The sequence below is a fragment of the Augochlora pura genome, chromosome 7 (assembly GCF_028453695.1).
Source record: "Augochlora pura isolate Apur16 chromosome 7, APUR_v2.2.1, whole genome shotgun sequence".
Taxonomy (NCBI): domain Eukaryota; kingdom Metazoa; phylum Arthropoda; class Insecta; order Hymenoptera; family Halictidae; genus Augochlora; species Augochlora pura.
This window is the reverse complement of record NC_135778.1, coordinates 36,108,579-36,122,685: the sequence shown is the minus strand read 5'-3', so window position 1 is coordinate 36,122,685 and position 14,107 is coordinate 36,108,579. Positions and strand designations below refer to the sequence as shown.

The 14,107-nt window shown below is 47.3% G+C and overlaps 1 protein-coding gene across 2 annotated transcripts; it reads left to right on the top strand.

The window, feature by feature from the left end:
• The first annotated feature begins 4,224 nt into the window (after positions 1 to 4,224).
• LOC144472602 (proton channel OtopLc) lies at positions 4,225 to 13,919 on the top strand. 2 transcript variants are annotated; one of them, XM_078185835.1, is made up of 11 exons: positions 4,225 to 4,559; positions 7,617 to 7,680; positions 8,196 to 8,354; positions 8,771 to 9,000; positions 9,073 to 9,248; positions 9,434 to 9,595; positions 10,147 to 10,413; positions 12,448 to 12,698; positions 12,843 to 12,976; positions 13,063 to 13,295; positions 13,369 to 13,919. In XM_078185835.1, the coding sequence occupies exons 2-11, from the start codon at positions 7,649 to 7,651 to the stop codon at positions 13,657 to 13,659; spliced, it is 1,935 nt and encodes a 644-aa protein (XP_078041961.1). In that variant the 5' UTR covers positions 4,225 to 4,559; positions 7,617 to 7,648; the 3' UTR covers positions 13,660 to 13,919. The 2 variants fall into 2 exon arrangements, with proteins under 2 accessions (XP_078041961.1, XP_078041959.1); XM_078185833.1 differs by having other exon boundaries at positions 8,771 to 9,248.
• Positions 13,920 to 14,107: the final 188 nt, after the last annotated feature.

The window sequence follows — 14,107 nt, the reverse complement described above, 5'->3', positions numbered from 1 at the left end:
GCGTCCCCCAGCCATCCCCCCACCCCTCCGGCCGTGTTGGCGGCCGCTGAAAGCCACTCCTGATCAGTCGCGCGTACTATATTATTTTTACCTCCGCAACTAGAGCGGTGAAACACGCAGGCGTTATCAAACACGGCTTTGTCTAACTTTAATTGAAAATATTGGAATAAATCTTCCAATAGACATTGTCGGGCGAAACTGCCGCTTCACCGTTCTGTGCGGGCGCCGCGCGCGAAGAGATAGGGGTGAGAGAGGCGCGCGCGAGGGAGGTTGCGGGAGTCACGAAGGGACGGCAGAAGCGACGGCGAGAGGGGAGGTGCGACGGGGATGAATAACTGGATAGCAACGGCCGGGTGGGAGAGAGACAGAGAGAGCGGGAGAGAGCGAGAGAGAGAGAGAGGGAGAGGGACGCGAGCACAGCGGTGAGCAGGCCAGAAGAGGTAAATAGCCATTTGTGGTCGAATTTATAGGCGCGAGGTCTCGCCGTTCAAAAAATGGCACTGGACGCGCGGCCAACGAACCGTTTTGGCAATTCAAATCAATCCTGTGCCTATTTCCCCGCCCGACATCACGGCCAACGGTTGCGCCTTTATTTCGTCGAAACAGTTTATGTCGTATCAACGTTTTCATCGGCGCGGCAAATGGACCTTAACTCGCTCTTTCTCGCCGCCCGTGTCCGGATTGTAATAGGTTATTATCGCCTCGCGATTCATTTGTACCGGGGGCTTTTTATTTTTTTTTGTTTCGCGAACGATTCCGCTCGAAATTCGGCACGCGGACGACACGCCGGTCGAATTCGACTCCGTCGCGTCGACGGAGGAACCGGAATAAAACAGAAGTGCGGACCCCGGTGAATCGCGCGGATCGAAAAGTCTTGCCCCGGGACCGTGATTGAACCGTTTTCAGGCTGCGCCGTGGCCCTCGTCCGCAGCTCCGGTAATGACGATAACGAATCGTTGTAATGGCGGTAGCCGGGGCAGCCCGGTCGTTGTCGACGCTCTCCGCCGACAACGTCGCCGCTTTGGAATTTGAAGCGTGACGGGGCGCTCTCTCTCTGCATAGGTAGGCACGAGCAGCTACGACAGTTATCGGAGTCGATCATTCAATTTTGCGCTGCAAATCGTCCGCGCCGGAAACTCATATCCGGGCGCTTCCGGTTCTCCCTGGTTCCGCCCCCGGGAAGAGGAGTCTCGCGAAAGGGCGGCCCCGCTGAATGGCCCCCGGTAAGGGAGAGAGAGAGAAAGAGAGGAAGAGTGGGCTGAATAGCGAGGAAGATAGCCGCGATCCTCCGTGAGCCTCGAGAGCGTCGAAAGCGTCGAGAGAGAAGGAAAGAGATCGAAAGCGACGAGAGAGAAGGAAAGAGAGAGAGAGAGAGAGAGAGAGAGAGAGGGGCCAGGGACAGGAGAGAATCGAGGAACGAACAGCTCGCAGATTCGATAGCTAGAGAGACTGATGCGAATGAGCGCCGAGGTCGCTTCCCACTGATTGCTCGTCGACCTCCCAGAACTGTTCTTGTCATTGGGAGTCACGATTTCACCTGCGCTTCTCCGAAAAAAAAGAAACGTTCGATCGTTTCGTTCTTATCCCATCGAACTTTGTTCCTCCGCGATATAAAATCCAGTGAATTTTTATCCGGCGCTCTTGCCAAGATAAATTCACTCTGAGGGCTGGAAATATGGCTACCTTCTATTTTATCCCTATAATTTTTTATTTAATGCCTTGAATTATTTTATCTCTGCAATCTTTACGGGATAAACAAAAGTTTAGATCGCACGCGCGTGATTCGATTTTCCGCGTTAAAAGTACTGTCGGGAATTCTGTTAACCCTTTGCAGTCGGAGCCATTTCAAGCGGAAATCCAATATAATTGTTTACGCTTCTAGTGTTGCCATCTTATATAACTTGGAGCATTTTATATAATATGGAATTGCATTTTGTAACTCGTGCAACGGTTAACAGAATTCTTGAGAATTTTTTCAACATAAATGAATATGATAAAGATTATTTCGAAACTTGGCACGATCATATTTAGCGGCGTCACTCGACCGCAAAGGGTTAAATCGCCAACCTTTTCTCGCTGCTGGACAAAATTTCTGACAGCACATCAGCAGGGCATTTAGTGCGCGGAAGATGATCGAGCACCTCGGAATAATAGGCGAAGATCGGGTTTAAAATGAAATCGCATAGGCGTGATCCGATTATCCGTGATTCGCATCGCGACGACAACGAGCACCGAAACGGATCGTGAGACGAGCCCGGTTCGATTTACTTTGACCAACTCGATGCATATATGTAAAAAGACGAAGACGCGGGAAGGGCTCCCATCCGACGGACCCGCGGTAAAACGTGGTTATTAATCTGGAACCGTATCTAATCCGGGCATTACTATTCATCGCCACGCTGCCGTCAAACCGACTGATCTAGCGGAATTATTCTCGTCAAGTTGAGCGTCTGTTGGGAATCGAATTTGCGCGTGCACCGTGCCGCGCGCAGCGCGCCGTTCGATCGGATCGCGCGTCGCGTCGTCGGTTCGATCCTCTCCTCTTTGCTTTCGTAGATTATTCACGAAAAGCAATCACGGAAAGGTGGCGGCACTTGGAAGCGCAGGCGTCAATCGGCGCGCTCGCGCTCGCGCTCGAGTCGTTGACGTTTAATTGACAGACAGACCGTCATTAGCCGTTTACACGGCGTAGGATCAAAAGTGGCAAGGACAACGGCGCACCGATGCAAATCAGGATTTGTCGAATCGATCGTCGCTGCACATCGTGTACGATAATTAGGCCCCGGGTACTAACTATTATCGGCTGCGCCTGCAATTAGTGCCTTTTAGCGGGCTCGGTCTAAATTTTCGAACTGTTTCGGCAAACACATCGAGGCGTTCCGCGTGGATGATGATACAGGCTTCATTAACGGCTTATACTCCACTTAACTGGCTCGCGCGGATTACGCTACAGAAAATCATCCCATAAACTCTAGCCCGTTGGCGGGGGGCGGAGGGGGGGGGGGGGGGGGGGGGGGCGCTCCGCTCGCGAAAGTCCCGTAAAATTATGCGGATCGCGTGGCACACGACTTCATCGGCCCGTATAAATATACCGAAGTTCTGTACGGCAACGGCGGTTTACATGTTTCCTGATCAAAACCGGTTGCTCGTTCCGTCCACCCCGTCCAACCCACTCCGTCCGATTTTCGGTAATTTTATAATCGGAAGAACCGCGCGTACGTCGACGCTCTCGTCGCAGCGACGCCGTTCGACGGCTTCGACCGCGAGCCGGAAAATATCGAGTTCTCCCCGGACGGGGACGCGCGTCGTTTCTTGGTTCGATTATTCCTAAAACCTGCGGCCAGAAATTACGACTCGCGCCGGTAATCAAGCAATACAAATGCAAATACCGTGGGGCCGTTCGGATCGCGGCCGGCCGGCCGCTTCCGTTACGCGTTTATATTCTGCATAAATAAACAATCGTCGTCTACGAATTACATCATCTGTCGGCCGCATCGATCGGCCGGATTGGTTCTCCCGTCGGATCGTTCTTATCGATATCACCGGTGCTGCCGTAAATTTCAATTATCAGGAGAGAGGGAGTCGTATATTATTATTATTATTATTATTATTATTCTTTATTAACGGGCTAGTAAGACCCTTTTATGTTACATAGAGGTTGTATATATACATAGTCCGGAATACATTTGAATAATATAAATTATAAATCATAATATAAGAGTGTGTCATGAATTAATTACAGAGTGTGTGTTTTAATGGCTAGAGTTGCTGCCTTTGTAAATTGGCTCAATGAATTGCCAAAGAAGTGGATTTTTGGACAAGTTTATTTGCTGTTCGTAATGCTCTCGTTATACAATTTTGAGATCCTAAATTGGTTTTAAAGTAATAATTAATATTAATAATTAATAAGGGTATAATTGATTATATACATAAAATAAGATTGATATGATTTTTATTTTGTTCTTCTAATATAGCTGCTCCCATTTCTTTAAATTTAGTTGGTGAAGCTTCGATATTAATGGGATTATTAAATTGATCAGTATCAGCGCGCGCACCGCGTCGGCCAGCCGTTTTTCCCCGTTCACAACGCGCCGGATTCCCGCCGTTTCTCGCAATTTCTCGCTAATTTCGCGACAACACCGACTGTGTTTGTCGTTGACCTTCCAGGACAAGCCGCGCACCGCGTGTTTTTTCCGTCAGATCAGTGCAAGTCGCGGACCGAATTCGTTGACCATCCGCCCCGTGTGTTGTCGAACCATTTTTTCTAATTCCTCGAGCCTAGGTGGTGGATCGACGCCGGACGGATCGATCCGACCAATCGACGTCGACGCGCGCTCCCGGCCGGCTCGTGACATTTTATTCCCTTTTTTTTTTCTATTTTTCTTTTTTTTTTTTGCGCGCTCGCGAGCGTTCGATCGATTCCGCGGTTGGTCGCCAGTGAAAAAGCTGCGCCAGATCCCGCGTTTCATCTGTGTACCGGCCCGGTTCCACGATTCGTTAATCAAAGCGGCGATTCGGAAAGCTTCGAAACGACATCATCTAATTCGTCAACTCGAAAGGTAATAAACGCGTCTATTCTATTATGCATATCGGTCGATCGTCGGTCATCGAGCTCGTGTCATGTTCATTGCACGAGCGGGTGTCTCCGAGCGACGACAATTTTGTTTTAACATTTTTCTAGTCTCTATATCGTGTTTTCATTTTATTCCAAAGAATTTTCAAAGTTTAATACCCTAGAAAGAATTCAGCACTATTGTGCTGCTAGTCGTTGGATAAATCATGTCCAAAGTGACGCACAAGTTGCACGGAGAATCGCGAAACGAAATTTGGATTTTACAATGCTGCGGCGTCGTGTCAGGCTCAGTCTTACGTACAATGAATCAGAAATAAGATTCAATGGACACGTAATCGAGGGGTTCGCAGCCGAGGCAACCCTTGTCAACGACTTCGAGCATCGTGTCAAGAACACTTGCTCAAGTTCTCGAAGTAAATACGCTCTCCGTATCGGATCGCGCGGCGCGATCGACGTCCGGTCCCCGTAATCGCGCGAACAAGCGTCCCTTTTAATTCCTGCAGGCGGATCGGCGTTCCCCGCGCGGCGCAAACAAATGTTCATAATTCCGCGCGCGTGCGGTCCGTTTAAGTCTAACGCGCGCGGAAACTACTGTAGCGGACAAAAGACAGTCGCTCGAGATTTTGTCGTCGGGACGGACGCATGAAAGCGTTTACCTTTCGCAAAAGGCGTGCTAGAAGTGGCTTTTGTGCGATTCACGTCGGCCCGGGGAACGGGCGGCCCGGTGTGCGTGCGGCACACCGATACGACGTTACCACGGCCCGACGCAACGGCCGGAACGTTTTGCTCGACTGACGCGCCGATAGCGTCACACAGTTTACCGGGATTCGTTTAACGCGATTCAAACGAAAGTTGGCGAAGTTGGTCCGGTTACGCGACAGCCGCCTGTCGGCAGTGGTGCTCGCACGGAGTCGGAATTCGGCCGCGACGAACTTCGAATTTTCCGTCGTCGCCACGCGCCGCTGGGTTTCAACCCGTCGCGACGTCTCCCGGAACCGCGTTGATCACCTCTTCGCCCTTAACCCGTTGCATTGTCTTTCAGAGCTACGTTCATTACGACTGTTTCGTCCTTAATTATATACTTGATGTCATGAGATGATTTTAGTGTCACGATTGTCCTCGTTTACTTTCATTTGTAGACTTCGATGACAGGAGATTCAATATTTCGATTTAATAGAAATGGTAGCTATATTGATTCTAGAGCGTCCAGGGACACTTTCTTTAAACAATTGACAAATTTATTTTGATTATATACAGAATGTCCTCGAAATAACTGGGAAAACTTTAGTATCGTATTCCGCACCCCCTAATTAGACTCGTCTGAACAACTGGGTCGATACCTATCTCACTTGTATCCTAACCGCATTTCCAGACCAACACTGCAAACGTATCGGATCAAAGCTAACACCGCGGTATAAAAAAAGAAAGTATCATCGTTGAGTAGTTCGAGCTCGATACGATTTTCTAGCACGGCAACATTCCGGAAGATCGTGTCCCTCGAGCATCGGGGATAGAAGAAGACCCTTGGGACCGGATCGAGTTTTGGCAGCCGCGAGCACGACGGGATCACCTGACCACGTCGGCCGGCCACCAGCCGTACCCTCTGGCCATATTTAGCCTCTTCCTTCGGCTACTTTGACCAATTCCACCAACTTTGGTAATATCTTGTGGAAATCTCTCCGAGGACCTCCTCCGGATCCACATGGGAGGGTAACCCCCCTCTTTGAATTCCCCGAAGGCCGACATTACCTAGGGCTTCTGGATTTGCTAGAAAAAAAAGAAAAAGAAAAGTTACTCCAAGGGCCACCTGAATTCCTTGGCAAGGATTTCTCCAAATACATCTCTAGATTCCATTGAAGGAGATCCTTTCGAGGTGCTGTGGACTCCTTTGAGAAGGATATATCCAAGAAGAATCTTTCGGCTCTCTTAGAACGGAATCCTTCGCGCGCACCTGAGATTCTTTGAAGAGTATACATTCGGAGACTGGTGCGAAGTTTTATTTATCACGTTTGACTTCGAAGGAATGATATTTAAGGTTATCAATGCTTGACTTTCAACTTCGAGAATACTTTAAAGTATTATTGATTGATAGAAGTAGTGTTAAAAATTGATCGTGCCAGCTTTGGTACAACCCTTGAATAGGTTAAGTAATTAACTCCTTGCACTTTAATAACGAGTCAATTTGTGGGGAAGATTTTATGCAAAATAAATTCTTGAAGTAAAAATAAATTCATCTGTCATCAAAGTATAGAAACGAAGGTAAATAAAGACAATACGTGAAACAAAAATAGTCTGGTCCTATCAGAAAAATTCTTAATCCTTTGCACTCGAAGCCACTTCGACCCCAAATCAAAAATAATTTCTCTACTCACAGTATTTCCATTTTATATAACAAAATTCATTCTATGCATACCAAATTGAGTCCTGTAACTCATATAACAATTACACTATCAACAATCTTTTAAATCCAAGCTTCGACGATATCTTTAAAAATAATCATCGAACCCGTTAAAACAATTCCAATGGCGTCGCAGAGTCGCCATTCGAGCGCAAAGGGTTAAGTACGAATAAGTGGTAATCGTCGCAGCATGAAAGGAGCGATAGCGCAAGGGATTAAAGATGGCGGCGAGCAGACGATTGCCGTTTCAACGGCCGTCTATAAATTCCGTGTCAGCCCCGAGATAGAATCGGTTTGCTTCTAGGCGTTTAAGCGCAACGGGTCGCCGCCGCGCGGAAAGAAGTTGGCCAGCCTACTAAAAATTCAAAACGCGGGCGAATTTCCCTGGGAATAAATTTCGAAGTTTCCCCCGGCGCGAACAGCCAAGTAAATACAGCGCGGGGCGGGCTCGCTCAACCCCGGAACGAACTAGGTAAAGTTTGACGCATTGTCGGTGAATAAACCGAAACGATTGTTACGCAACGTTTGCTGGAAGAAAGGAAAAAGGAACTTTCACGAACGTACGACGCGCGTTTTACACGTATTTTGATGAGCAGAGGAGGGTGCTCGGCAAGCGAAACTATCGCGATTGCATATTTTTTTCAGCCTATCGCGGTCCGGGACCACGGCAGCGGACTATGAATAATATTCAATCGACTACACCGAACAGGTAAATTACAGTGAACGCTATATTATATTTTATATTGTTCAAAAAGTATTTTTTATTTTTCCTGAAAGAATTATTTCTAAACATAAAGCCTGCACAGGTGTCCGCAGTTTTCGAATCGGACAGAAAACTATTTTCAAATCCGTGTAAATAATTCCGTTAGCCGTGTAGCCGGTGAAAAAGGTATTTGCTACACTTTGTGAAACGAAATAACTTTTTTATAATCGAACCAAGCGACCTAAATTTTTTTTTGGTATATCGGAGGAATTAGTTCGCTAGACAATGGCTAAAAGATTGGTTTCAAAAATTGCTATTGGTTGTGGTGATCGACAAATTAAAGAATAATTTCAATTAAATATCACGTACGTACACAATAGTTTTATCACAATACAGTCAAAGTGTTGAACAACCTAAAGCAAGCGAAAAAATGTCTCGCGTCGCAACTCGAAGGGATAATTTAAAATTAGGTGAGCTTGTTTGGACGAATGATTTTATATCGAATAATTGTTGTGTTCAAGTGCCGAGTTGAAAAATCGCGACGCAATGCGATCGATAACCATGCCGCCCGAGGTCGATGGAAAAGAGTACTTCGCGTCGCCCCGAGGAAGAACGTCCCACCTTCGCCGACAAAGCATGTCGCTGACCGCCGTCATCAACCACAGGAGAGGCCTGCTCGGGTAACGATCGTCGCTGTCGCTAATTTTCGCGTTCCCCATTGACCCGGACGAAAGCTCGCGGTAGCATCATCGCCGTTTTTTAATAACCCGCGAACGCTAAAATTCGATAGGTCCCCCCCGCACGCCCGCGGCGCCGCCATAAAACGTGGACGCACTTCGACGTGGAAACCGTATAATTTTACGATCATTGAATCCAGTGCGGGAACGGAATATTTTCGGAGCCGACGGTTCAGCGATTCGATTCAATTTATATCGTTCGGCGTATCGATGTGAAAAACGCTCCGGGACGCGGCTAAATAACTAACTAAAGCGGACGGCGTAAACGATAAAAACGGTAACTCGTCGCGCGACGTTGAAACAATAACATGTACGCTCGAGCCTACATAAGACGCACGCGTGCTCGTTCCTGTCGACAGAGCGTTGATTTCAGGTATAGGCAGCAACATGTCGCTGCCGTCCTGCATACCGCAGGACCACGAGTTCCTCACGAGTCAACAACAGCCCGGATCAAAAACGGTCGCGCTGAACAACCAGAGCCACCTGGAGAAAAGCGAGATCGATCCGCAGAGGCAGCGACCGAATTTCTTGCCGTTGTCGCCGGTCAACACCGCGTGCGTCCCTTTGAACGTTCTCGAGGCAACCAAAGGTAAACGTCCGATATATCTCGGCAACGGCCGACCCGAAATCCCCAAAACGCAACCGAAACTTTCCTCGACAGCCAAGCAACAGCAAATCATGGACCAGCAACGATCGACGCCCATGTGCCGGAGAAAATGCCACTCGGAAATGGTGTCGATCATGAGCACCCTTTACGCGAAACTGTTGATCGTGATCGGTGTCGCGGTGCCGGTCACGGCCAGCGTGACCGAAAAGGTGCCGCCGTATATGAATCAGGTGAGCGAAGCTTCTCGATCCTAGGCGAACCCCAAATTTACACTCGTCGACACGTTAGAGACAATGAGAAACTTGAGAGAAATTTTTCCGAATATAGTTGTGCCGCGAACGAGAAACCCTCCTCTGCTTGTCGCAGTTGTATTTTTCTCGCGCGCCTCGAACGACACGGTGATTTGTTTTTCCAGGGATTTTACCTGTATCTCTATTTGGTCAGCGTTGCTTTCGTGGTCGCGATGTACGTCATCGTGCTGAGAGACAAAGCCGTGAGGAATCTGACGCAGAAAAACGCGAAGAAACAGCAGACGTACACGTTCGACGAGAACGGAGATCGCGAGAATCTCGGACAGGTAATACCTTCGAGTTCCCTTCTATGATAAATTAACCTCTTTTGGCACGCGTTGGATTTCGCGCGAATGAAATTTTTCTTAGCTAAATTACCATAGCTATATATAATATTAGCTGTATATATTCTTTTCTTAATGTATTATATATACATTATATATACTATATATATATATACACTTTCACTTTATCCGTTTACTTTAATAACTAATATTTATTTTATCGATGAATGTTCCCCCGGGCTTACGTAGAACATGTAATGCACGAAACATCCGCGAAAGCCACTATAGTGGCGCGTCGTGTCTAAGAGGTTAACCTAGCGTTGGAGTCGTGCAAACTCGTCGCTGCGAAAGCGACCTTTCTACAAGAATACAAATGTTAAATCACGAATTATTTTTCCCAGGCTATACGGCTATGCATATATACTTTAAAAACAGTTCTCCTGTTGCAGCTATGTATTATTATACTGTAATATTCCCTATCGATCATACGGCTTTTCTAATTAACGGAAAGTATTCAGGAACGCGATACGTAGACTGAAATCTTTGTCTCTTAGATGCAACAGTACGGCAGCTTTTGTCTCAGGCTCGGCGCAGTGGGATTTGGCGCCGGCTCGCTGGTATTTACGGGATTGCAAATTGGGGCGGAAATAGCTTCCGGCCCGTTCAGGGCGATTACACCAGGAGCCAGGCTGCTGCTGGTCACGGCACAGATGCACTTCATATTTCTGAACAGCAAGAGTCTCAAGCTATCGAAGCACACCGCCCTAGCGAAACTGGGCCTGATGCACATGATCGCTACCAACCTATGCGAGTGGCTACAGGTAATGCTACAACGATGCAACATGCTGACAAATTTACATTTTTTTCCTTAAACATTCGACCCGCCGAGCTCTTCTGTCCAAACCTATCGTACAAAAGTCAAAGAATTAATTGCGGAGAAATAATTTAACTTGGAAAATTTAATTTTAATTTAACTTGGAGAATTTAATTTTAATTTAACTTGGAGAATTTAATTTTAAGTTAACTTTCGAGTGTCTTTTTGTTGAAATTTGAAAAGTGTCTTTTAACTTAGTTTAGTAAAAATAGTATCGAGCCGACCCTTGTAGACACGTTAATCTTGATAAATGTGAAAATTGAAATTAATTGTCTGAAACTAGATCCGAACTGTTCAGCATGCCTCGCAGCGGGTAAGGGCAAATCCACGAGCCGAAGGCAAAGCTACGGGGCAAGCGTCTTAGCAGAGTGGAGACGTGAGAAAAGAATGAGCGGACTGTTTACGATCTCATGTTACTTTCTTCTCTCGCTCGTGCGAATCGCCGTTATTATGGCGATTGGTCGATGCTTATTTTATTTCACTGAATTGCGACGTTATCTAAAGTCGATCTGTGTCACTGTCTTCTGCTAATAATGTATAGTTAACTTGTGGAGAGTCCCGCTAGGAGCTAAAGGAGAGCTACCGTTGCCCTCGAAAGTGCAGGTTATCTGGGCAACAGTACTACTACTCCGAAGATAGTTAACCTCTTAGGCACGACGCGCCACTATAGTGGCTTTCGTAAATGTTCCGTGCTTTACTCAATTGTTTTATTAATTATTAAAATTAACGATTAAAGTGTATAGCTATTATAGCTATAAAATGGTACTTTGGTCATCAAAATTTCGTTCGTATAAAATACAGTCGTCCCTAAGAGGTTAAATAACAACACTTCTACCTAGTTGAGTTTTGAGTGGTGCTCTAAATGCTATTATTAATACTCACGTTTCGTGTTTGTCAGTTCCAAAGCAGGAGTTTCAGTCGCTTAAATCTTGAAGTACCCTTTTAGGGGAAGATATCGGTAAGAAAATGTTGCGCTATGAATATTAATGCTGCATTAAGAATCGACAGCTGAAACGTGCGAATGAATTGTACATTGTATACCATTCTTCGACTACCGAGTGTTTCACTTAAAAAGTCTCTAAATCCCGCAGTAAGAATCGAATGCAAAATTAATGTTTCCAGATAATTATAAAATTTGACAAATAGGCGAGTACAGGTGGAAGTGTATTCTCATAAATATTATATTATACCAAGAGTGTATTATGCCGAGCACACGGTATTCGGTACAAAGTAGCTCGAAGCGGGAAATGGAAAACATACTTGTTTGTGATAACGAGGTATCCACTCGTTCAATTTACATTCCTATTGATAGGATAGGGTTTAAATAATTTATACGTTTGTTCTGTGAACGGTAATGCCTGGTCGATTTGTCAGAGCTACTTCAAACTAGCTATTAAACATCCGATAGTCGCGTACTCTATACAGCATTTATGACGATTTAATTGATTAAGCGGTTTATTTCGAAAGTGGTCCAAGTCGATTTTCTAAAAACATCGAGCCAACTATTTTAATATCTACATTACTAATTTATATTTCATTTCGTTTCAGCAAATACCTCAAAATGCAATAACCCTTAGATATAGAAAAACGTTATTAGTTACCAATATTATTGAATTTATTGAAACGCAATGTCCTTAAGGTATACAACATGAAATTGCAGTAGAAAATATGAATTTGCGGTTGACGACCCGTGGCACATATTGATTTATAGTATTTGGCATTCAGCAGCGTCGGATAGGATATTCGTCCCTGCGTTAGTGGACAGGTGTGGGTGAAATTATTCGGGCGTCATAAGGGGATATCGAACTTATGATCCCGCGGGCGTGGGAACCGGGCGAATATTAACAATGATTCCGCGCCCCGATGGCTGCTCTCGCCGAGCGACCGTGTGCGTGTGTACGCGACCGCTTTAATTTTTGACGCGTCCACTCAACAATTCCGTTTGTCTTGTTTTTTGCCGGTCGCCGCCCGCCCACCGAAGGCGCTCGTCGAGGAGACGCAGCACGAAATCGAACAGCTGGGCCACACGCACGACGACGAGGCCGGGATCCTGAAGTCTTTGCTGCGAGACGCCAGCCCGTTCCTTTTCCCGTGCACAATCGAATTCAGTTTAATTTGCGCAGTGATACTGTTCGAGATGTGGAAGAGGGTGGACGAGACGATCGATGCGAAGGGCGAGAGCTCGACGCGATCTTCGTATCACCTTAGCATAGATTGCAGCAGCTCTCACAGGTCAGACAGGAATTTAATTAAATCGATAAGATGCTCCGCGCGTTAATTTGTTAACGCGACACCGTTAAGATTCGAAGTCACTCTCTCTGGTCCCCTCCGTGGAACCAGCCGACCGCGCTTTTATCTACCGAAACCGTGTTCCAGAGGCCTGTTCGGCGGGATCCTGATCGTCGCCGCCACGATATTAAGCCTGATTATGTTCTTCGTCCTGAAGGAGGCGAAAATGAAAATAGCGGTGGTGCAGGTCACGGCGCTGGACGCGACCATATTAGCGTTAGGTGCGGACCGGTGTCCGTCGGACACCGTGTTGTAGCCCCCCCCCCCCCCTGTGAACAAAGCGTTCGTTAAACGCGTAACTTTGCAGGCATGCTCGCTTCGGTCGCCGGAACTTTGAAGCTGCAGGCGCTCCAGCAAAAAATAATCAAACCGTCGGAGCTGGACACCACGCTATTGGCAGCGGCTCAGGCCGGCGTGTATCTGCACTGCCTTTTCGGCGTGGTCGGTGATATATTAACGATGGGGCCGACTTGGGTGCTCTCGTTGATCACGGATTTATTGGCGTTGATGCAGAGCACCAGCCAAACTTTGCTCATTAAAGTAAGCGACCCGATCGATCCGCCGGCGAGCTAATCATTTCCTCGAGTAGTTTCAATTTCGCGTAATTTTCTAGATCGCGTGGGGAAGACGATGCTCGAGGAACGACAAGCCCGGCAAGGAGTTGATCACCTTCCTGATCGTCGTCAACATCGCCCTCTGGACGGTGAACACGCTGGAGAAGTCGCGGGCCGGCGTACGGCCCGATCACCTGCAGTTCTTCGGCGTCTGGGCATGGACGATCATCACCCACGTCTCCATGCCGCTCGCCATATTCTATCGTTTCCACTCGGCGATCTGCCTGTTCGAGATATGGAAAACCTGCTACAAGTGCCGGTCGACCAGCGTCGTCCAAACACCGTACTGAACGATGTCACGCGCGCGGTTCGATTCGATTTCCCCGTAGAGTAACTCGCCGCGTTGAAAAGTTAGTCGGCCAACCGCCAGTGTCTTTTAACAGCCGTGTTGCGTTGCCACGAGGGTGGGCCAGGGGATTGGATGGCAAAACTTGAACAGGCACAGCCAAACTACATTAGCGTTCGGCCATCCCTTTAATTACCGAGCTATTAAAACGGCGGGGGAGGGAAGGAGAAAGAAGGAAGAAGAAAGAGAAGAAAGCGACCGAGCTTTCGCAAATAACAACATTACGGGGGCTCGTGGGCGGGGTGGGTGGAGGGTGGAGGGGGCAAACTTCGGCACGCTGTTTGTCGGCCAGCTACCGCACGGGAACTTCTAAACTGGCGGGTACGAGACAAAGGGTAAAAGGGGCACTTCAAAGCTCCAGGAGACGAACGGATGCGACGGCACGGCCGTTG